This window comes from Rhinichthys klamathensis, unplaced genomic scaffold (assembly GCF_029890125.1).
Source record: "Rhinichthys klamathensis goyatoka isolate OS25496 unplaced genomic scaffold, OSU_Roscu_1.1 h1tg000060l_1, whole genome shotgun sequence".
NCBI lineage: Eukaryota > Metazoa > Chordata > Actinopteri > Cypriniformes > Leuciscidae > Rhinichthys > Rhinichthys klamathensis.
In genome coordinates, this window is record NW_026606605.1 from 3,111,966 (window position 1) to 3,133,152 (window position 21,187).

At 37.7% G+C, this 21,187-nt stretch overlaps 1 protein-coding gene across 2 annotated transcripts in view; it reads right to left on the reverse strand.

Moving 5' to 3' along the window:
• Positions 1-21,187, reverse strand: part of vps50 (VPS50 EARP/GARPII complex subunit) — a 143,308-nt gene that overhangs the window by 95,835 nt on the left and 26,286 nt on the right. For both annotated transcript variants that reach the window (XM_056249694.1, XM_056249693.1), the window contains exons 7-12: positions 19,682-19,799; positions 19,527-19,562; positions 19,113-19,195; positions 11,900-11,942; positions 8,844-8,942; positions 1,807-1,947 (exon numbers count right to left, since the gene is read on the reverse strand). In XM_056249694.1, coding sequence (XP_056105669.1) covers positions 1,807-1,947; positions 8,844-8,942; positions 11,900-11,942; positions 19,113-19,195; positions 19,527-19,562; positions 19,682-19,799 — 520 coding nt within the window. The remainder of the gene's footprint in view (positions 1-1,806; positions 1,948-8,843; positions 8,943-11,899; positions 11,943-19,112; positions 19,196-19,526; positions 19,563-19,681; positions 19,800-21,187) is intronic.

Sequence of the window (21,187 nt, forward strand, 5' to 3'; positions counted from 1 at the left end):
CCTTTTATGCGTCCTTGCTAAATAAAAATAAGTAGTGAGTAATATTAATTAACTACATGTACTTACCATAGAGTTGGGTTTGGTTTAGGATTAGTTACTTGTAATAATTAATAATTTACTGTTATTTCTATAGTGAGTACATGTAGCAAGTAACGTGTAACGACGTCACCTTAAAATAAACTTATTAACACTAAAATCTTACTGAGCCCAAATTTTTGAAAAGTATTGTATAAAAACGCAAGACACAGAAGGGCAAGACAAAGCTTCCTTTCAAAATCATTTACTTATGTGGCATTAATGCTCAGTGCATTCAGTTCAAACATCCTTTGATTGTACCAGATGAACTTGAACATAAGGGCTGTTTTACCTCAGCTCAGCAGATGATAACAATATTCCCTTCTGACACCCAAATATAGTACAGCCAAGTGCAGCTAAGCCTACGCAAACTATTTGAGCTCTGTGCCAATAGCAGGTCATAGAAAGAATCCAAGCAGACTCAACTCTAGATCTGAATCAATGTACATAGTAATTACAGAATTATAGAAGTGGAACCAGTGCTACTACTCTTAAATGGTTTGAGATAGTTGAGAACAAAGTAAGCTCTTAGAAATTGAATTGGAGTTAGTAAGCATTCATAGTGCTTAATGGTTATACTCTTAAATGGTTTGAGATACTCTTAAATGGTTTGAGATAGTAACATTCATAGTTCAATTCAGAATTGATTAAAATCGATTAAAAGTGACAGTAAAGTCAATTTTCTATATCAAATAAGAGCTTTCTTTTTAAACTTTCTATTCATCAAAGAATCCTGAACCACAAAAATATTAAGCAGCACAACTGCTTTCAACATCAATTATAAAATGAAATGTTTCTTGAGCAGCAGATCAGCATATTAGAATGATTTCTGAAGGATCATGTGACACTGAAGACTGGAGTAATGATGCTGAAAATGCAGCTTTGACATCACAGGAATAAATTACAATTTAAGATATATTAAAATTAAAAATTTTACCGTAAATTTGATTTGAAAAAAAAAAATGCAGCCTTGGTGAGCATACAAGACTTCTTTGAAACATTAATAAATATTACCAACCTCAAACATTTTTTTCAAAATATTAAAGATTTTTTTCTTCATTAAGATATCATGACAGTTGTATGTAGAGGTGCATTCAAGTATGTCAAGACATTAACCCACTACTTATAAAATGATTTTTATGTGATTCATTTTATTAATTTATGTTATGTGAAAAAATATATGTTTGTACATAAATTAATAGCTATAATATTTCAGTTTAATGTAAGAATAGTTAGTGGTAGTCAAAGAAATATGTATGAAATTATTATCTGTAGTGCTCCATCTACTGGAGGAGCTTAATATTATTTATCAATAATATCATACAGTAATAAAATATGACCCAGAAAAGATGGCTGCAATTTTGTTTGTGATCCAAGGGTTCAGTGCTTCTATACAAATGCAAATGAGAATTTTAGCATCCAGGCTGAGACTGCATTTTGTGGCGAGTCGCTGCTTTGGCAGAGACTCCAATTTTTCCTGTTAACTCAAATTAATTGCTTCATGACTTGCTCATGAATGAGATCTCCTGCCCCGTTCACTGCGCAATATCTTTCCCTCTCGCTACAGCCAGACAAATACACGTCATTTCCAAAGGCAAGAATCGAACCTATTTTACGCCTGTCTAGAGCACAATAAGAACGAAAACGACAAATGATTTCATGCTCGAGCGACGAATGTGGCTCACAGTGACTTTTGGAAGTGTGTTTATTCTCTAATTTTACTGGACATACCGTGCAAAGGTCCTTGTACTGCATTTTCTGGAACTTGGTATCGGCGTTGCCGGCGCACAGCTCTACATATCCCAGCACCACCTGGAAGACAGTGTTGTGGATGGCCTGGGTGAAGTGCATGTGCAACTGATCCATGGCCGTCTGAGGAGAAAGAAGAAACAGAGAAATGAGAGGGGAATGCGGGGTCATCTGTGGGATCATTTTTACATTGCATATTCACAAAGGCATCAAAAATAAAGAAAAAGAAAAAGTAAAGTCAATATTGAAACCTATCAATGTTTTTTTGCATTGCCCAAAACCGTATATTAAAAACCTTCTGTATTGACTTGGTAAGTTATCTTTAACGTCAACTGTTCTCCAAAGAACTGCTTTGAAACAGCTTTTCATATCATGTGACAGCATTCACAAACGATCAAAGCTCCTGGTACACTTGACTCTTAAAAATCTGCTAAATTAAAAAAGAATAATAACTACAAACATTGAAAAATGCATGTGCACCTTTTTTAATTAAAAGCACACAAAAAACTGTAAAAAGAAAAAAAAAAGAAAATGAACAGCCAGGTTTCTTTAATCGGATTTTGTCTCGTTTCCTTTTAAATATTACAGTATTTATTTAGTAAACATTCTTAAAACAAGATCAATTTCCTTAAGATGTAAAATTATTCAAGATAATTACTTGCTTTGGACATAATTTCTTTTAATTTATATTCATACCAACATCATTAAAATTGATCAAAAGTGATATAATTGTAAAAGTGGTATAACTGTAATAATTGTCTTTACTATTTCGAACTTTTATTTTCCTCAATGAATCCATAAAAAAGTATCTCCCTTTCCACAGACCGCACAACTGTTTTCAACATTGATAATAATAAGAATTGTTTCTTGAGCAGTAAATCAGCATATTAGAATGATTTCTGAAGGATCATGTGACACTGAAGACTGGAGTAATGATGCTGAAAATTCAGCTTTGCATCACAAGAATAAATCTATTTAAATAGAAAAGTTGTATGATGTATATATGTATATATATTGTTCAATTTATGCTTAAAACAAGAAGAAATAACCAACGGGGTATGAAAAATAATAAGACATCATCTAAAATGTTTTGTAAATTCTTGTAAATGTACAAGGTTCTATGGATTTTCAGATATTTTTACAGGAAAACTAGAAGAAAATGATAAGAAAAAGTATTTTCCCTGCCAAAGTAGCTCTGTTTGAAGGTAAAACTTCTGGGTAGCCGTGGGTCCGGCTCTCACCTCACAGGAGATGAATCATTACCGAACTACATTCTGAAGCTCAATATGGTCCCAATGGGAAAAGAAACAGCTTTGCTACAACTTAATTACACTTCTCCCCTGTCGCTTTCACTGCTTTCCTTCTTCCTTCAGCCATGAGCGTAGCCCTCCATCAGCTTCGGCTCAATTCAATCAAAAATGAATATCAGGATATTTGCATTCTCCTGCAGGTCACTGCGTTCAAAGGCAGACAGGTGGAAATATTTCAATAATATATTCAAACGTATTTAAATGAAAATTATGAAGCTGATGGGGTCATCAATATCTTATGCATTTGTTCTGTGAGGAATAAGATTTTAAAAAATAAATAAACTTGAACACAAACACATCTAAAAGACAAGCGTGATCGAAATATTAATTGTGCTGAGAAAAACGAGCAATTACATCCATTAAATAGATTTAAAAACAAGAAAATCAAAAACGGAAAAGATGAAGAGATGGGGAATTAGATGTGCAGTCATTAGGCTAATTGCTGAGTTCATGGAAAAAGCCAGAAAAAACAGCACCTCTTAAGAGGGACAAACAACTGTTTTAACGGATGACGTACATACTGAAACAAGGTGTGCGTTTGATTTGTTTAAAACTTTGAAACTAGATAGTCAGCAAACATTAGCTGAAAGCTTGCTGGAACATCTAGGTCAGAAATATCCGTCAGTGACGTCTTGAGTCGAGAAAAACGCATTTCAATGAGAAAACGCATTTGAAATAATTGGTCCTAGAAAGAGCTACAGAGGAAAAAGTCAATACACCAAGTTACACGAAGCAGGGAAAAAGATTATGTGAAAGTGGTTTGATAATCAAATTTGATTAAAAAAAAAAAAGATTAAAACAAAAGATTAAAAAAAGTTTTGGTAACTTTTTTGGTAAAAAAAAATACTTTTATCATGCATTATACATAAAGGTCTTAAGTAATCTAAACAATCTGTCAAAGCACATGAATCTGAAACTCCATACTATACTTATTTGTTGATAATGATTTTGATTTTATCAATTAATTGTTGTGGCGGTTAAGCTTGTTATTCATAAATACTCTCTGCATGGATTTCATCATGCATCCCATTCAAGTGTCATGAATCTCCTAATAATCTCTTCAACCAGAGTATGACTCTCTCAGGGGGTCTCCAGAGGGGCGACTCTTGAAATCAGACTCCGATTCAAGGGATACGCATGAATCACACATCTTGAAGTCAGTCCTTCAGTAATTGCGGGTTGATCGGCTTAAACGGTAACCTCTGATGAAACGGCCACAGCCTGGACTGCAGACCGCAAATAAATTAAGTTCTTAGAGGCGCGTGTGTGTGTGTGTGTGTAAATGAACGTAGGAATGAATAAACAGGGCAGCTGCCATCTTCTTCCCGAGAGGCTATGGTGATCAAAGTGACACGAGGAAGGCTGTTTCAGATGAGATAGGGGACGTCTCAGGACACATACTTGCATACTTATACAACACACAGAGATGCCCACAGACTCACTATTTGGATAGGATTCATTTTCCAAATGACATTTGAGTTGGTCAATTGATTGCAAACAAGATTTTAATATAAAAAACCTTTATATTAATAAATGTACATTTAAAAAAGTATTTGAAAATAATGTATTCCTATAATGGCAAAGCTGAATTTTTAGCATCATTGCTCCAGTCTTTATTGCTCCAGTCTTGATTTGCTGCTCAAGAAACATTTCTTATTATTATTATTATTATTATTAAATGTTAAAAACACAGTTGTGCTGCAGTGGCCACTCTGAGCAGTCCATGAACGGACTCACCTTAATGATTTCATATTCTTTTAATTACGGATGGGACGCCAGCAGTATTCGAACCACCAATTGTTATTTTACCCCGAAAGTTGGCAAAAATGTCTAAATCCATATAACGGCGCACCAGTCCAGGCAGGAAGCACAACCATTTTGCTTTAGTTACAGTTTTCAAGGTCAAAATAAAGGAGGAGAAACATTGTGAAAAATAATGATATACCGCAATCCCAGATAATTCTATCCGGACAAGATTTTTCTGAGGACCCATGAAAAAAAGTAGGTCATTTACTCCATACATTTTTTTCTGAGGTTGTGTGAGAATGCAGATGGGAATTAAATCACAAAGTACATTCTCCTCAGAGAAAACTATTCCTATCAGTATAAACCTAACCACACATATACCATTAATTAAAAACAATCAACAACTGTACAAACCCAAAGCTAAAATTTCAGGTTTTTGACAAAGCAATAACCTTGACAGCAAGAGCTGATGCTTGGAGATCTCCATCTAAACAACACTGTTTTATTTATTTTCGGACTGTTCGGCCTGCTCTTATTTTTCCCTTTATCCAGGAGTCTCACAAACAAGTGCAACCGTGCATGTCTAATTCTAAAAAAAAAAAAAAAAAGTGGATCTTTAATCCTGTGGATCAATGGCAGATCAACAATAGCAGGAGATTTCAACCTGCATGTTTTATAAGGGGACGGGGAAGGCACCAAAGCAGATGCAGGAGTCGACTTATAATAAAACCAACAATGAGATATTTTTTCCTGGATTCTGCTTTTAAATCACAGCTTTGCTTTTTTCTGGGAAAAAAAAGTGGGATACAATAGAGTGCACTTTCCTTCTGGCAAATCCTATGCCAGGTATGAATCATCTTCCCATTTTGAGAGAAAAAAGGAGAAATGAAGTGCAGGGGGAGATTGAGTCAAGGAACACTGGATAAAATGGTGACGACTGTGCCTATTATTTTATCTAAATGCAAATATTTGTAATAATTGTGATTATTGTGCACTTTCATTTTTTTTACATGAATATGGAAATGTCATTAAAAGCACTTCAAATTAATGAACAAAGTACAAACGTCTCTGGGGGTGCATGTGCACAATCTACGGTTGTTCATGCCATTTTTTAGAAAAGTACAATCTGTTAAATGTCACATTAAACGCAAAGAGTTTCACTTTCATCTTATTTTAATATTCATATGGCAAATTGTTTCGGCTATTTCAGGTTGAATCCCAGTAAATGAATCCCAATGAAAAATGAAAGTCAAGAGGTCAGAAATATTACTATTTTGTAATACTGAAATAAAAATAAAATTTATTTAAAAAATATTACATAAAAATAAATGATTATTAGCAAAGGAAAGACAAAACAAAATTAAATCTAAACCAAAAACAAACCAAAACGAAAGAAAAAAAACCCCGAAAACCAAACCAAACAAACCAAAACGAAAAACCAAACCGAAAACCAAACAAATCAAATCAAACAAACCAAAACGAAAAACCAAACCAAACCAAACCAAACCAAACAAACCAAAACGAAAAACCAAACCGAAAACCAAACAAATCAAACCAAACCAAACAAACCAAAACGAAAAACCAAACCGAAAACCAAACCAAACCGAAAACCAAACAAATCAAATCAAACAAAACCAAACCAAACAAACCAAAACGAAAAACCAAACCAAACCAAACCAAAACGAAAAACCAAACCGAAAACCAAACAAATCAAACCAAACAAAACCAAACCAAACCAAACCAAACCAAACCGAAAAACCAAACCGAAAACCAAACCAAACCAAACCAAAAAAAAAAACTTCAAATGGATTGGTGGGAATAGAAAGTGGACTAAAGTAGAGGGCTGCATTGGGATTGAGTCCCGCCGGGTCCCGTGGGACCCAACGCAAATCTCGCGGGAGCGGGCGATTTTAACTTTCCTGCGGGCGGGAATGGGCAGTTAAAAAAAACAACTGCGGGATCGGGAGATAGCCTAGCGACATTATCAAGGTATTAGGTATTACAGCACAAAACCTAAGCAAGGCAAGTCTGACATTTGGACTACTATTCATCTTCCTGATCAATGTTCCCTCTAATTTTTTTTCTTGCTGAGCAAAACTTTTTCTATTGGGCGGACATTTTTCGCCACCTGAGCAAAAATATTCTTTATACCTGACCTGTACAGCATACGTAGAAACACAATGGTTTCAACATTCAGTTGTAACTTTTAACTTGAATGTGCCATTTCCCATTTCTATTTTATTTGACCCTTGATGTAACTTATTGGTATTAAATCATATTTTCGAAAAACAAGCTTCTTAACAAATTAAGAAGTCACTAAATGAAGCACATTTTAGGTTACCTGATTTTTTTTTACAGTGCTGTTAACTGTACAGTCTTTACCAAGAAATCCTATGAAAAATAATTTACACAATCTTCTGCAGGACAGTTCAATTCTTTACAATAATAGAATATAGTATGAAAGAAAAGTAAGCTGTTACACTGAGATGGTTTGGGAAAACCATAAAGTGTTTTTGTACAGTCAATTAATTGTGTACAGGAAGCATTAAACCATCAAAGTTAAATGATTGTTTATTGCTTATGAAATTCCAATATTTTCTTTAGCAGGGGGTTTCAAACTTTTTAATGGCAAGGAGCCCTAAACAATACCCTTGTGAGATTCTATATTTAGGCTTATAATATAATAAAATATAGGCATAATATAATATAAAAAAAAACGAATTGAAGTGTTTGAAGTGATATAATATATCAGTTTAAATGCTTAAATTTGTTTACATATTATATTATTATAATATGAAAACAAAGCATTTAAATAGATCTAATAGCTAAATATTTTCAAGAAAAGTGAATATAATCTAATCTTTTATAATCTAACCATCCCTGAAACTCCCCCACACACAAAAACGTCTATTTAAACTAATGATGTATTTTGAATTTGCACGCGGGTGGGTGTGTAATTTTTACCGTTCTGTGTCCAACAACCGTTATTTCCACCACTTTAATCAAACCACTCTTCTTTAAAACATTATGATGTGATTTTATTTCACATGTCTTTGCGTTTCTTGTTGCCTCTCGTATTGAGCTATTTGGTCCGCACACACGACTCACTGCCAATCACACGCGCTCACATCGTTCTCTTTCTATGAAACCTGTAAACTGCATTCACCCGTTTTCTCTCTATAGCGGTTGACCAGAGCACTGAAATTATTTCTCACTTAAACTACAATCATATGGATTTCCCCACACGTTTCGCGTCAGTCCTCTGCGTGTCATTTTATTCTTTTCTGCGCGGCCGCCGCTTCAGAAGTGCGCGGCCGAGGCATCAGAAGTGCGCGGCCGCGCACAGCGCGCAGCTTAGAGGGAACATTGTTCCTGATCAGTGCGTCCGAATACATGCAGGCCAGGAAAACGACACAAACAACCCCATGAATCTCTTTAATAACAGCAATACAAATACGTGTTTTTTCCTGCGGGACGGGAGAAGACACAAAGTCAATGCATCTCTATTATTGTGCGGGAATAAATTCTTAGAGTTTGGCGGGTGCGAGCGGGAGTGGACATGCATATTGCGGGAGCGGGCGGGAGTGTAACACATACGTCGCGGGAGCGGGCGGTAATGGTCAGAAATTCGGCGGGCGCGGGCGGGCGGGAGCGGGATGAAGAAAACAGTCCCGCGCAGGACTCCAGACTAAAGTATAACATTAGTTTATTGTTATCATTATTATTATTATTATGTTGCTCAACACTTTCTAATATTTGTTCACAACGAAAATCATTTATTTTGTTGTATGACTCCATGATCAACGTTATTAAATGACTTCATAAGGTGTATGTGTATTAAGCCTACACTATGTGCAAGTGACATGAACAAAACAAATAAATAACTAATGACAGCTATTTGAACGACAATTCAGCACCAGCCAAAATGTCAAGGTCGTGAGAGCCCTAGCGACAATGACTCACCTGCGTCTTGCCCAGAAGCTTATATGCCAGTTGAACTTTGGTGTAGTGAGAAACCTCAAAGTGCTTGCAGGTTTTGGACAGCGCCACATCTAGTTGTTCCTGCACGGATGAGCATGAAATCAGCAAGATCAGCATAGAAAGTTCAGTGGCTTAATTACAGTGCATATGAAAAGCAGAAATAGGCAAAAGTACTTGAAATCCTCATTTTAAGGAGCTAAAATGAACAATCACCACAAATGAATGAGGGCCGTAACAATCTGGGGTTTAAATCACTGATGATACTGAAGGCACAACTTCATTTTGAGCTCAAAAGATAAGCATTCACATCCTTAATGAGTTGGGAACTTGCTCTGCTACAGAAATAGAAAAGTGACATGAATCATTGTAATTTTGGTGGCAGCACTCTCCGTTGGCACAGGCACCGTGCTATTCGCTAATGCACGTGATGAGACAGCAAATGAGATAAAAAGACGGGGAGGAAGGGAAAAGAAAGACTGAGATACAGATATTAAGAGATAAACATGAAAGAAGAGGGGAAAAAGAGAGCAAGTCAATGAGTAAAGGAGTTGTATGCGAGGCTGGGTGCCATCCAATTACATTTGCCACACAGAAATCTCTGAATAATACAGAAGCTGCCATAAACAGCTCTGCTGGGGAAATTGTGTGTGTGTTTGTGGCTATGCGTGATTGTGTCGGTATGGGCTTCAATGCAGCTTCCAAGTCCTGAAAGCCAGCAATTTATTTAATAAAACACAGTCCATCTGCCTTGGGGCCTGAGAGACTGAATGCTGGCAGACTGACACCCTGGGTGCCACTGTTAGACGTACAAACGCATGGTCAAGTGTTCCTTCCGATCTGTTTAATTCATATAATGTTGAGGCACTACATCAGGGCAACTGCTGTTGTTAAATCTGTCAAGGGTGTGTGAGTGTTTCTGAAGGGAATAGGGTGATCTGAGATTGAATGTCTGATCTTTATCAATCCCTCCTCTCTTCCTTCTCTGCTAATATCTCTACTGCTAAAATGACTTACGATCTCAACAAAATTAACGATTCTTCTGACTCTCGCATGCTTTTCAAAACCTTCTCCTCTCTTCTCAACCCTCCTCCGCCTCCATCAACCCTAACAGCGGACGATTTTGCCACATTCTTCATAAATAAAACAACCACCATTAGCGGCCAATTTACCAAACCACAAACTGACACACACATCTTACCAGCTAAGACAGACTCTACCCCTCCTTCTCTCTGCTGTCAGAGGCAGAAGTCTCCAAACTCCTCGTTTCCAATCGCCCTACTACCCATCCACTTGATCCTATTCCCACTAATCTACTTCAAGCCATTTCTTCCTCAGTTGTGCCCGCACTCACGCACATCATAATCACCTTTCTTCACACGTGTACTTTTCCCACAGCATTTAAGCAGGCTTGGGTAACCCCACTGTTTAAGAAAATTACAGACCGGTATCCCTTCTTCCATTCGTCACGAAGACACTTGAACGAGTTGTTTTCAACCAGATCTCTTCCTTTCTTACACAGAACAACCTCCTGGACAACAACCAGTCTGGTTTCAAAAGCAGACACTAAACTGAGACTACCCTGCTCACGGTAATTGAAGCTCTGAAACTGGCAAGAGCAGCTTCCAAATCCTCAGTTCTCATCCTGCTGGATCTGTCTGCTGCCTTTGACACAGTTAACTACCAGATCCTCCTGTCAATCCTAAAGACGAAGGGCATCTCGGGGACCGCACTCCAATGGTTCAAGTCTTACCTCTCAGGTAGGTCGTTCAGAGTGTCGTGGAGGGGTGAGGTGTCTAAGACCCCACATCTAGCTACTGGGGTGCCTCAGGGCTCAGTGCTTGGACCACTTCTCTTCTCCATCTACATGACATCACTAGGATCTGTGATTCAGAGACATGGCTTTTCCTATCACTGCTACGCTGATGCCACACAGCTCTACCTCTCATTGAAGCCAGATGATCTGGCGGTAGCTGCTCGCATCTCGGCCTGCCTGACAGACTTTTCTGGCTGGATGAAGGACCACCACCTTCAACTAAACCTTGCGAAGACAGAGTTGCTTGTGGTCCCGGCCAACCCAACACTACACCACAACTTCTCCATTCAGCTATGTTCGTCATCCATAACTCCATCAAGGTCAGCCAGAAACCTTGGAGTTGTGATTGATGATCAATTGAACTTTACAGACCACATTGATAGAACTGCCCGGTCCTGCAGATTTGCCTTATACAACATCAGGAGGATCAGGCCCTTCCTTTCAGAGCATGCTACACAACTCCTTGTCCAAGCGCTTGTTCTATCCAGACTGGACTATTGTAATGCTCTCCTGGCAGGTCTTCCAGCTTGCACTATCAAACCTCAACAACTGATCCAAAATTCTGCAGCTAGAGTGGTCTTTAACGAGCCGAAGAGAGCACACATCACTCCTCTCTTCACAAAATTGCACTGATTGCCAGTTGCTGCTCGCATCAAATTCAAGTCAATGACTTTTGCCTACAGAACAACCACTGCCTCTGCTCCCTTTTACCTAAACTCATTACTTCACACTTAAGTGCCATCCAGAAACTTGCTCTGCAAGTGAACGCCGTCTTGTGGTGCCATCTCAAAGAGGCACTAAATCTCTTTCTCTGACCTTTTCCTGGTCTTTTCCCTACTGGTGGAATGATCTGCCCAACTCAACCAGAGCGTCTGAGTCCGTGTCCATTTTCAAGAAACGGCTGAAGACGCATCTTTTTCGGCAACACTTGATCCACAAATACGAACACTATCTTCTATTCTATATCTATTATCTTAAAAAAAAACAAAAAACAGGTACTGCGTTTAGATTAAACTGGGAAGGGTCATAGCACTTGCTTATTGTTGTCCTATTGTTAGTTTAACTGCTTCTATTGTTCTCATTTGTAAGTCGCTTTGGATAAAAGCATCTGCTAAATGAATGAATGTAAATGTAATGTAAATGATTTAATGAAGAAGAAGGTCACTATAGATTCTCAGTTTGTCCTGAGCCTAAGGACAAAAAAATTTAAAATCAAGTCACATACCTCGATTTGCTCCAGCGTGTCTTGCAGTTTGGAATTCAACTCACTGAGGGGAGAGAAAAAAAGACATGGATGACAATAGAAACAGTTGAACAAAAAAACAAATGTAGGTTTATTGGGCAGCACAGACAACCATTGTATTGTGTTTGCAGAGCAACACAACAAACCACCAAAACCATTATAGCAACATGTTGGAGGAAAAGGCAGCTTGCTTTCTCAAAGAAATGGGCCGTCAGAGCGAGAGAGCACTAAACAACACAAAACCAGCATCATGCACCATGACATTTCTGTGGAAAAAGCAGGCACTGACATTTGAAAAGCAAGGATGTATTTTTACCGAACATGGCTTCTTGTTTATTATGTGCAGATGGAACAAGACAGATGTGTGTTGTTAGTGTCGGGAGGGATGTGCTAAACTAGTCAGTGGGTTGTCTGAATGAGGAAAAAAAAAAAAGAAAGAAAAAAAGACTAGTCGGCCTTACGAAAGCCATGAATAATAAGGCAGATTTAGGGTCATGTCAACCACACACCAATTATGTAACATTAATGAATGTATGAATATATCCAGACAAAACAAATGTATACCAATATGTTTGTAAAAAAAAATCATAATAGGTTTTCTAGGACTAATCAATGTAAATAATAACATAGGAATAATAATGTCAGAAACAATTATTTTATTAAGCGCTTTTTTATAGAAATAGTTTAAGGATTAACATTTTAGCGCAGAAATATAAGTAATTCTCATCTCGTGCTCAGGTTTGATAGGGTCCCGCATAAGGGCTAGCCAAAAAAGATTAAATGTTACACTTGATTTTGATAAACATTTTCAAGAGAACGCAGAAGCATTGACTGTGTTCCCTTGATAGACTTCGCATTCAATTGCAAAATGTTTGTGTTCCCTCGATAAACTTTGTGTTCGCCCGCAAAATGTTTGCCTTCCCCCTATAACCTTTGCGCTCGCTTGCAAATGTTTCGAGTTCTTTGCGAGTGAATGCAAAGGTTCTTAGGGGAACACTGTTTTTGCGAGGTAACGCAAAGGTTTTGTGTGCAAATGCAAAGTTTCTCAGGAAAAATGCAAACGCATCGAAATATTTTTTTCCCTCCCATCTCTATTTGTTTCCATCACCATGTTCCTTTAAGGGCTCCATAGTTGGGGAACCATCAAAATAAAGTGTAAGCAGATGTTAAGCAGACAGTCTTCTGATACTGTAATGAGAGTTAGTTGGCATGTACAATGTCTAATGTGGACCATCAAACTAAAGTGTTACCAATTAAAATTTTCAGTTTAAACCAGTACTACTCTCCACTGGAAATACATGACTTTGTATATGTTGTTTAGTTTTTTCTACTTTTACCATTCAAGCTAGTATTTCAGTTTTGTGCATATTGCTAAGAGAAGGCGACCTGAAATCTGACAGTAACTGTTAAATACAGTGGATTTGTTACACAAGTGCTGCATTGATGGCTGTAATAGCAGTACATTTCTAAATTTATCCCATTTAAAGCCCCGCTAGAAAAATACTAAAGCTAAAACTGAAATTAGAGAGAAAAAAAATCAGACCCATCTGATCCTATTAGAGTCTAAAAGAGCCAATGCTGAAAAGCAAACCTTTGGCTGCAATGCCAGCTGAGACTTATAGCAACATGATACTGGCAGCAACTCTGCCGGTGGCCACGCATAATCATGATCTGACAATTAAGAACAACTGCATTTCATTTCACAAGCTCACTCGGCTTTACATGAGGGATTGCCCGGCCCCTGTGGGCCAGTGCTGTTGAAAGATTAGACAGAATGCATAAAACTTTAATTAATCTACCTCTTCCTTTTCCTCATCCTTCCCCTTTTCCTCTTTTTCCTTCTCTTTGAAGGCACTGAATGCAAAAAGAGGTGTTCCAGCAAACTGTTCCAATAAACTCATTTTGCCATAATGCACGATTCTTGGCATGAAGAAAATCGTGCAAAAGCAGGAGGCTACTTAATATGCAACGTTGTTTTTGTGTCGTGCCAAAAAAACCAGCAGGAGAGGACGTGACCTTATCATGAAGAAGCTTATTCCTTCTGACAAATACTTCTGAGTGCTAGTGTTCTGGACGGGGTAGTGTGATGACGGGAAAAGGCAGAAGTTCTTTATCTTTAGTGTGCCTCCATCCATCAGAGTGGGCTCGGACTCAACGTGGGTCCCCCTTTTCCTCCCGGGGGCCCTCAGAGAAAACCCAGCATCACGTCGAGCGGATCAATTACTTCCGACTCGCAGTTCGTCAGCACTTCTCTGAGCCACGCCGTTTCCTTCAGGGAAGCCACACGAAATCACATTTTAATGAGCTTCCACGACAGGATCCGTCGCACAATAAAAACATTTCCACTCAAACAGTCTCATATCAATATCGTGCCATTAGGCAAGAAAGAGCAGAGAGAAAAGACCAAGAAACTTTTTTTTCTGAACATAAATCCGGTGCTAATAGCATTGGGGCAGTGGTGTTAGATGTGATTAAATTAAAGGATGTTGCTGGATTTGTGGGCGGTGTTTGTAAAAGATGAGTGTGCTGGGCTGTGAAACCACACCACTGGGCACTTTTGCAGCTTACGTCTCTTTGCAATTAAATCGGCTTTCTTGCACCTGAGTGAGCAGACAACTGAAGTGTCCATTACTGGCAGAATAAGCGCTGAGATATAGTCCATAACTAGCTGCAGGAAAAGAAAGCAATTATTCGAAAAAGTTTCAAAGATATCCTCAAAATCCAAACCAGGTTGAACAGTCTGCACGACGGAGAAGTTTTTGAGATGAAGCAACATTTCTTCATGTTGCAACAGCACATAGTTCATGCCAAGAAAGCAACTGACGGACATCATCTTTGATTTTAAAGGTGTCAAATCACGAGAAACCAAATTTCCTTTGATAGTTTGACATAGTAGGAAATCCTACTATCAGAACGTCAAACTTTCCATCCAAAAATAGGGACTCTTTCTGAACTTCAGCAACTGTCTAGCATTAGATAAACAACAGAAGATCTAATGAAAATGGTTGTTTCTGGTTATGCGAAGGACATGCCAACTTATTTAAAAAATAAAGTCCCAAATCATTTCAGTACGATCTACACTGACAAGGTGAAGGTTGTTGTTAAACGATAAGATATAACTATTATTAATTAAACTATTAAAATTATTATTACTAATAGTTATGCTTGGGTGGCAAACAAAAAAATAACACACTACAGGTCAAATTGTTGGGGTCTGTTGTAAGTGTAAATGTAATGTTTTAAATTTGTATTTATTCCTGTGAATTTTCAGCATCATTACTCCAGTCTTCAGTGTCACATGATCCTTAAAACAAAATCATTCTTATATGCTGATTTGGTGCTCAAAAAAACATTTCTTATTGTTTTCAATGATGAAAACAGTTGCGCTGCTTCATTTTTTTTTTATCCAAACGGTGATTTTGTTCTGGATTTTTTTATTAAAATGTAGCATTTGTTTGAAATAGACATTATTTGTAAGTCTTTACTGTCACTTTATTAATTTAATGCACACTTGGCAGAACAAAAGCATTAATTTCCTTTAAAAGAGTCTTACCCCAAACTTTCAAAGGTAGTGTACTGTAAGTGTACTTAAAAAAACACCTTTTCAACTCTCAAAATTCAGTTGAGAGTGCTACATGTGGATTGTTTCCACAAAAACCTGCTTTGAATGTTTGAAGGTCAGTTAGCAGGCACTTTGAAAACCAGCTTTTGACAGTCTCCCCACAGACAATATGAGTCATATTCCATTTGCTTGCGTTCACAAATCTGTGGGTAATCTTCTTTACGGTATACCCTGTCAATTCTCATTCTCTGTAGATGTGTTAAAGGGATACTCCACCCAAAAATGAAAATTCTGTCATCAATTACTCACCCTCAAGTTGATGCAAACCTGTATGAGTTTCTTTCTTCTGCTGAACACAAAGGAAGATATTTTGAAGAACGATTGGAACTTTGCCACCATTGACTTCCATAGTATATATTTTTTTTCTACTATGGAAGTCAATGGTGCCAAAATTCCAATCGTTCTTCAAAATATCTTCCTTTTTTTTTTTTTTGCAACAACTTGAGGGTGAGTAAATGTGAGTAAATGATGACAGAATTTTCATTTTTGGGTGGAGTATCCCTTTAAAACGTTTGCATTTAAAAAGGAACAGGGACACCCAGATCTAAAATCTGAGTATATCTTGGAATTTAAATCTCAACGGCTAAAGAATAAAGTTTTACTTTGGAAGCAAGAAAATAACCAAGTGGCATTTCACTCAGTTATATTGACCGCAGGTGTTCGTAGACTCCCTAAACTCAGACATTGGGTGCATCTCTTCTAAAACTCCTGTGTTCTGATTCAGGCATGCATTGCCCCACAGAGACATCGATATCTGCCCACACAAATGCCTCATGGCTCAGAATCTCAATGCATCTAATTAAACATCTTATCACTTTTCACTGCAGGGATCGAAACAGGGAAAACCACAATGCTATCACCATTTGGATACTGAATAGTACAAAATAAAACCTAACAAAAACAAAACATCATCTACCAGCAGGACTGTCCAAACCTAACTTTGAAGAACTTACAGGTAAGGCAATGGTCTCAAACTGACCTCTTTAATGATCTGAAACTAGTGCTTCATCTATAAAAATGTTCAATTCTGTCTGCCACACTTTTGTCCAAATTTCAAGAACCATTCATCCTGACTTGTGAGTAATGCAGAGGCTGACGTCAACCTTCCCACAGACAGCCATTTTCACCTGCCTCACTGTTAGCTGGAGACTAATTGCCTGAAAAACATACGACAAGGTGGAAAAACAACATGACAACACAGATGGCTACTACCTCTTAAAGACTACATAATTGCCAGAGTGTTAAAACGCCAGTACACCAAGCCTAAAATGCCTTTTCACTGGGTATCAGTGTAACGCACAAACATATGAGAGCACATTATGCATAATTTCATAAACGGTTAAATGAGGAGGGAGAGCAAGTGGCCAATCAGCTCCACTTTGTCTCCTGCTCTCTTATATCACAGCCATGCCTTTATTAAGACAGCCTGGACTGTTAATGTTCCCACTGAAGGTATTATTATTTCTGCTGCAGCAATGACAGTGCCTTATGGAGAGCATCTATACTATACCACCCATATTTAATTGTAACAGGCAAGAGTGTAAAATCCAACAGGGAAAATGACACTGGTTCCTTTTTCAAATTATATCTCCTTCATTGCAGACTTTTGTGGCCGTCCACCTTTCTACAATCAACAACAGCAATGCATGACTATGACTGTAATATCCCCAATTCCAATTTTCCCTCCCCCATTTCACATTTGTAAAAAAAAGGAAAAAAAAAGAAAAGAAATATCTGGTCTGAAAATTTTAAATATACATTTTCATTCCATTCTTCCTTCAAAGGGAGGGATTTTCAACAGAAGGAAATCGCATTGAGCAGGTTTCCATGTACTTGCATGGATATCAATGCAGAGCGGGCTGACTGGAGGCTGATCAGATAGCAAAAACTTCCTGTGCCAACTTAAACAGAGCAGCATTGCAGAGTCACAAGAAGGCAAGAAAAAAAAGAGTGTGCAAATATGTATGAGAGAGAGAGAGAGAGCTAAAGACTGCTGAACAATTGCTAGTATCCTTTATAAGAGCTACTCTGACAGCACCCTCCCTGTCTCTCAGGCCACAATCTTATGAGATAAAGACGGGTCATTAGTACGGGTCATGATATCGATCAGTGGAAAGCAAACAGGTGCATTTATTCCTCACCATCATACTCACTGATTAATCCTCACATCTTAAGCACCAGTTCCTTTAACATAGACTCTTTTACGCAAGAACGAGAGTATCTTAAGTAATAAAAGCAATTAGGATACAGCATGACTACAAATTGATACTGCAATTTGTGGGGGAAGGAATAGAAAATCTCAAAAAAGAAAAAACATATTGGGAAATAACAAAATAACAAACACACTATGCAACACAGGCAACCACTAACAGCTGGAGTATCAGACAGCTTGTGCAAATACGGATGAACCCGCTGAAATGCAACAACAACAGCATATCTTGGTTCTGTGAAACCGCAAAAAAAACAATGGTACTTGAGTATATCGAACAGAAACAACCCTTCTTCCAATTATATTCATCTGAACTTTTCCTCTTTGGTAATATCTCAGCTATCTCTCTTTCTCCAGTCTTCCTACAAAATGACTGTATACATTACTACAGTAAGTACTTGCATCACAATTCTTAACATTACTATTTATAGAGCTGAATAAGTTATATTGTCAGAATTGGCACAAAATCTCATGGCAGGTTCATTGATCACAGTTTGATAACATGGTGCATAATTACAGGGATTATGGATTTTATTTAAATTTGGTTGGGTAATATAAGAGTATGTGATGATTGTAGCAATAGCATGCATTTTAGTATGCGTTTACATAATGTGATTATAATGGGATTTTGGCATAAATGAGATTTAACTTTACCTCATATAAACGCAATACTTCGATCAAACTAATGCGCTTAAGTGGCGTACGGAAAATTTAATCGCAGTAAACAGGCATGTAAATACTGTAATCTTATTATTCCCGCTCTGGCCAAAGTGCGCATGTGCTTGGACGTACACAGATGCCATGTGTTGTTCACACAACTTCATGAATTACATTATTCTGATGTAAATCGTTAAACCCGTATCTCCAAACGGTGCGAAGAACGTGACGGCAGTGTAGGCAAACCCGGCAATGCGATGTTCATCACGACGCCGAATAATATAGAATAATTATTCTCTATTCCAGCATATATTCAAGTAAAACGGCTTCTTGAACCAGAATTTTTTTTAGGGATGGACTTGATTTTGTCCACCGGGATTTGATTGGATCATTGGATTTTCTATTGATGTGATCTCATGAGAGTGACAGGTTGTCCCGCCCCCACGCCAGTAAACGCATCATCAGAGAAGAGATGTTGTTGCAAGAGGGAGGGGAAGTTTTTTGATTAAAGATTAGAGGGCACAGTGTGAATTATCAAAAAAATATTAATGATGTGCACAGATAATTAAAACAATGCAATATGCAATAAATAAATCAAGGTGACTTTAAATAAATGGCTACAAATGTAATCAGCTCAAGCACGTCATCCATTAAGGGAACTCAGCATGTGGATCTCTCACCAATCCTGTCAGCGGTTCTCCACCCACCTTATACAGTTGTAGTGCTTGAATGTGCTGGCGGCCTTTTGGCATTCCAAACACAGCTGGATGGCGCCTGGATAGTCCTCCTCCTTTAAAATTAAATGCTCTATTTTACCTGAATATCTTTATCTAGACAATTTTTACAGGGCCAAAATAGAAAAACTGAGCTAAGAGTTTAATGAATGATGTTAGATTTCATTCATTTCATAATCATTACCCTCACAACGACGGAGTAAAGCTCATATTTCATCTGAAATTTACATTTAGAGGACATAAACAGACTAAACACTTCAATTAGAGGGTGTAAGGACAATCTTATACCAAAACATCTAATACCTTCTTAGTTGTTTGTGAGTTCTCTTTCAAAAATGAGGTGTATTTGTGCATTGCACATTTGGACAGATTTCCGTGCCAACTTACCTCTAGCATTTCACTCAGTCGAACATCAGTTCTTTGCTGTAAGAAGAGCGAAAAGAAGAAGGACAGAGTGTCTGTGAAACTGGGCAGCTGGAAATGAACATGCAGAGAATAGAAAGTCTCTGTTTAGACATTAACAATGCTGATGAAGTGATTACCAGAGTCTTTATGGTCCTCAAAGACTTCAGCAATCCTGTCAACAGCTGTCGGCGTCTCTGATTGGCCAACAGCCCAAGGCTGGCTTCGGTAAAGCCTTCTTTAGCAGAACGAAGCTGCCTGGAAGCAGAATTACAGCATTTGCGCCGATTCTACAGCTCATCAAAACTTAAAGCAATAGTTTGCCTAAAAATTAAAATACATTTTTACCATTTACTTACCCTTGTGTTGTTTTAAACCCGTTTTAACTTTTTTCTTTCAAGGAATAAAAAAAATAAAAAAAGTTCTTCATGTTCTTTTTTAAACAACTACAATGTGTAGGGACTGAAGTGTCAAAAGGACAAAATAAAACTACATTTAAAGTAGTCCATAAGACTTGTGTCTTCTGAAGTCATATGATAGCTTTTTGAGCGGAAAGAGAGAAATGCAAGTTGTTATTCACCAAAAAACTTGGCATCATCTCTAGCTCTAATGATGTCTACGCACGTCTACATATATAGAAGAATAAAACACCATCAGCATGCGCTAGTGGTAAACAAATAAAGCTAGATGAATCGCATTTTGGCAATTATGCTTTTTATATGCGCTGAAAATTAGGAAAGCGAAAAAGGAGAATATGGACGTGGTCATGGCTGGGGAAAAGAGGCCAATTTTGCAAATGGAGCTTAAGGTAAGTAGTTTTAAGTTTTAGCGGCATGTTGCGTTGATCAATATACCATTTCATGTTGCATTTTTATTGGCTAGTCAGTAAACGTAGGTCAGCAGCAAACAAACTGTGAAAAATTATCGCAGGCTATCTTTGTTTGGCAAGAGACCAGGACAACGAACCCCTCTCTCACTGAACGCCATAGGACCACCGTTCAGGAGCCATGACCACAGAAATCACCACGATTGGTCATCTTTTGTCTGGGACAAACCAAAATCGTAAAATGTGTACCAGGCATTACACACTGTTAATTCATCCGCATTTTAAAATGCTCCCGTTCAGAGAGATTTTTAGATGGATGCCGAGGCTTTTTAGGTCGGGTAGAATCTGTCATACACTGAACTTCACCAGAATTAATGACTGATTGCAATAATCACTAAGGCCAGATGGCGAAAATCGTACATCGGGTCCATTGGCACATTTTTGAGAGTTCATGAGGGAAGTAAAGATGTTAAATTCATAAGGAAATTATTTCACCAAACCAGTCTAAAAGATTTGTTGTGGGTGAACCAGTTCTCAAGATCAACTCCCTGATAGAACAGCTCACTGGAGTGAATAATAATGATGAATAATCTCTCGCATCTCTGTTTCTCACACAAAGCCATCGCGCGACTTCAGAATGGGTCGAATGAAAGAATTTGTTGATACTTTTATAGAACATTTTTAAAAACTTGTAAACTCAAGTGAATTGTTCTCTTTTTTTTTAGTTCCACTATAGAAAGAAAGTCAATTTGGAACAACATATGAGTAAGAAATGATAACATAGCTTTAATTTGTTAAGTGTACTATTCCTTTAAACCTG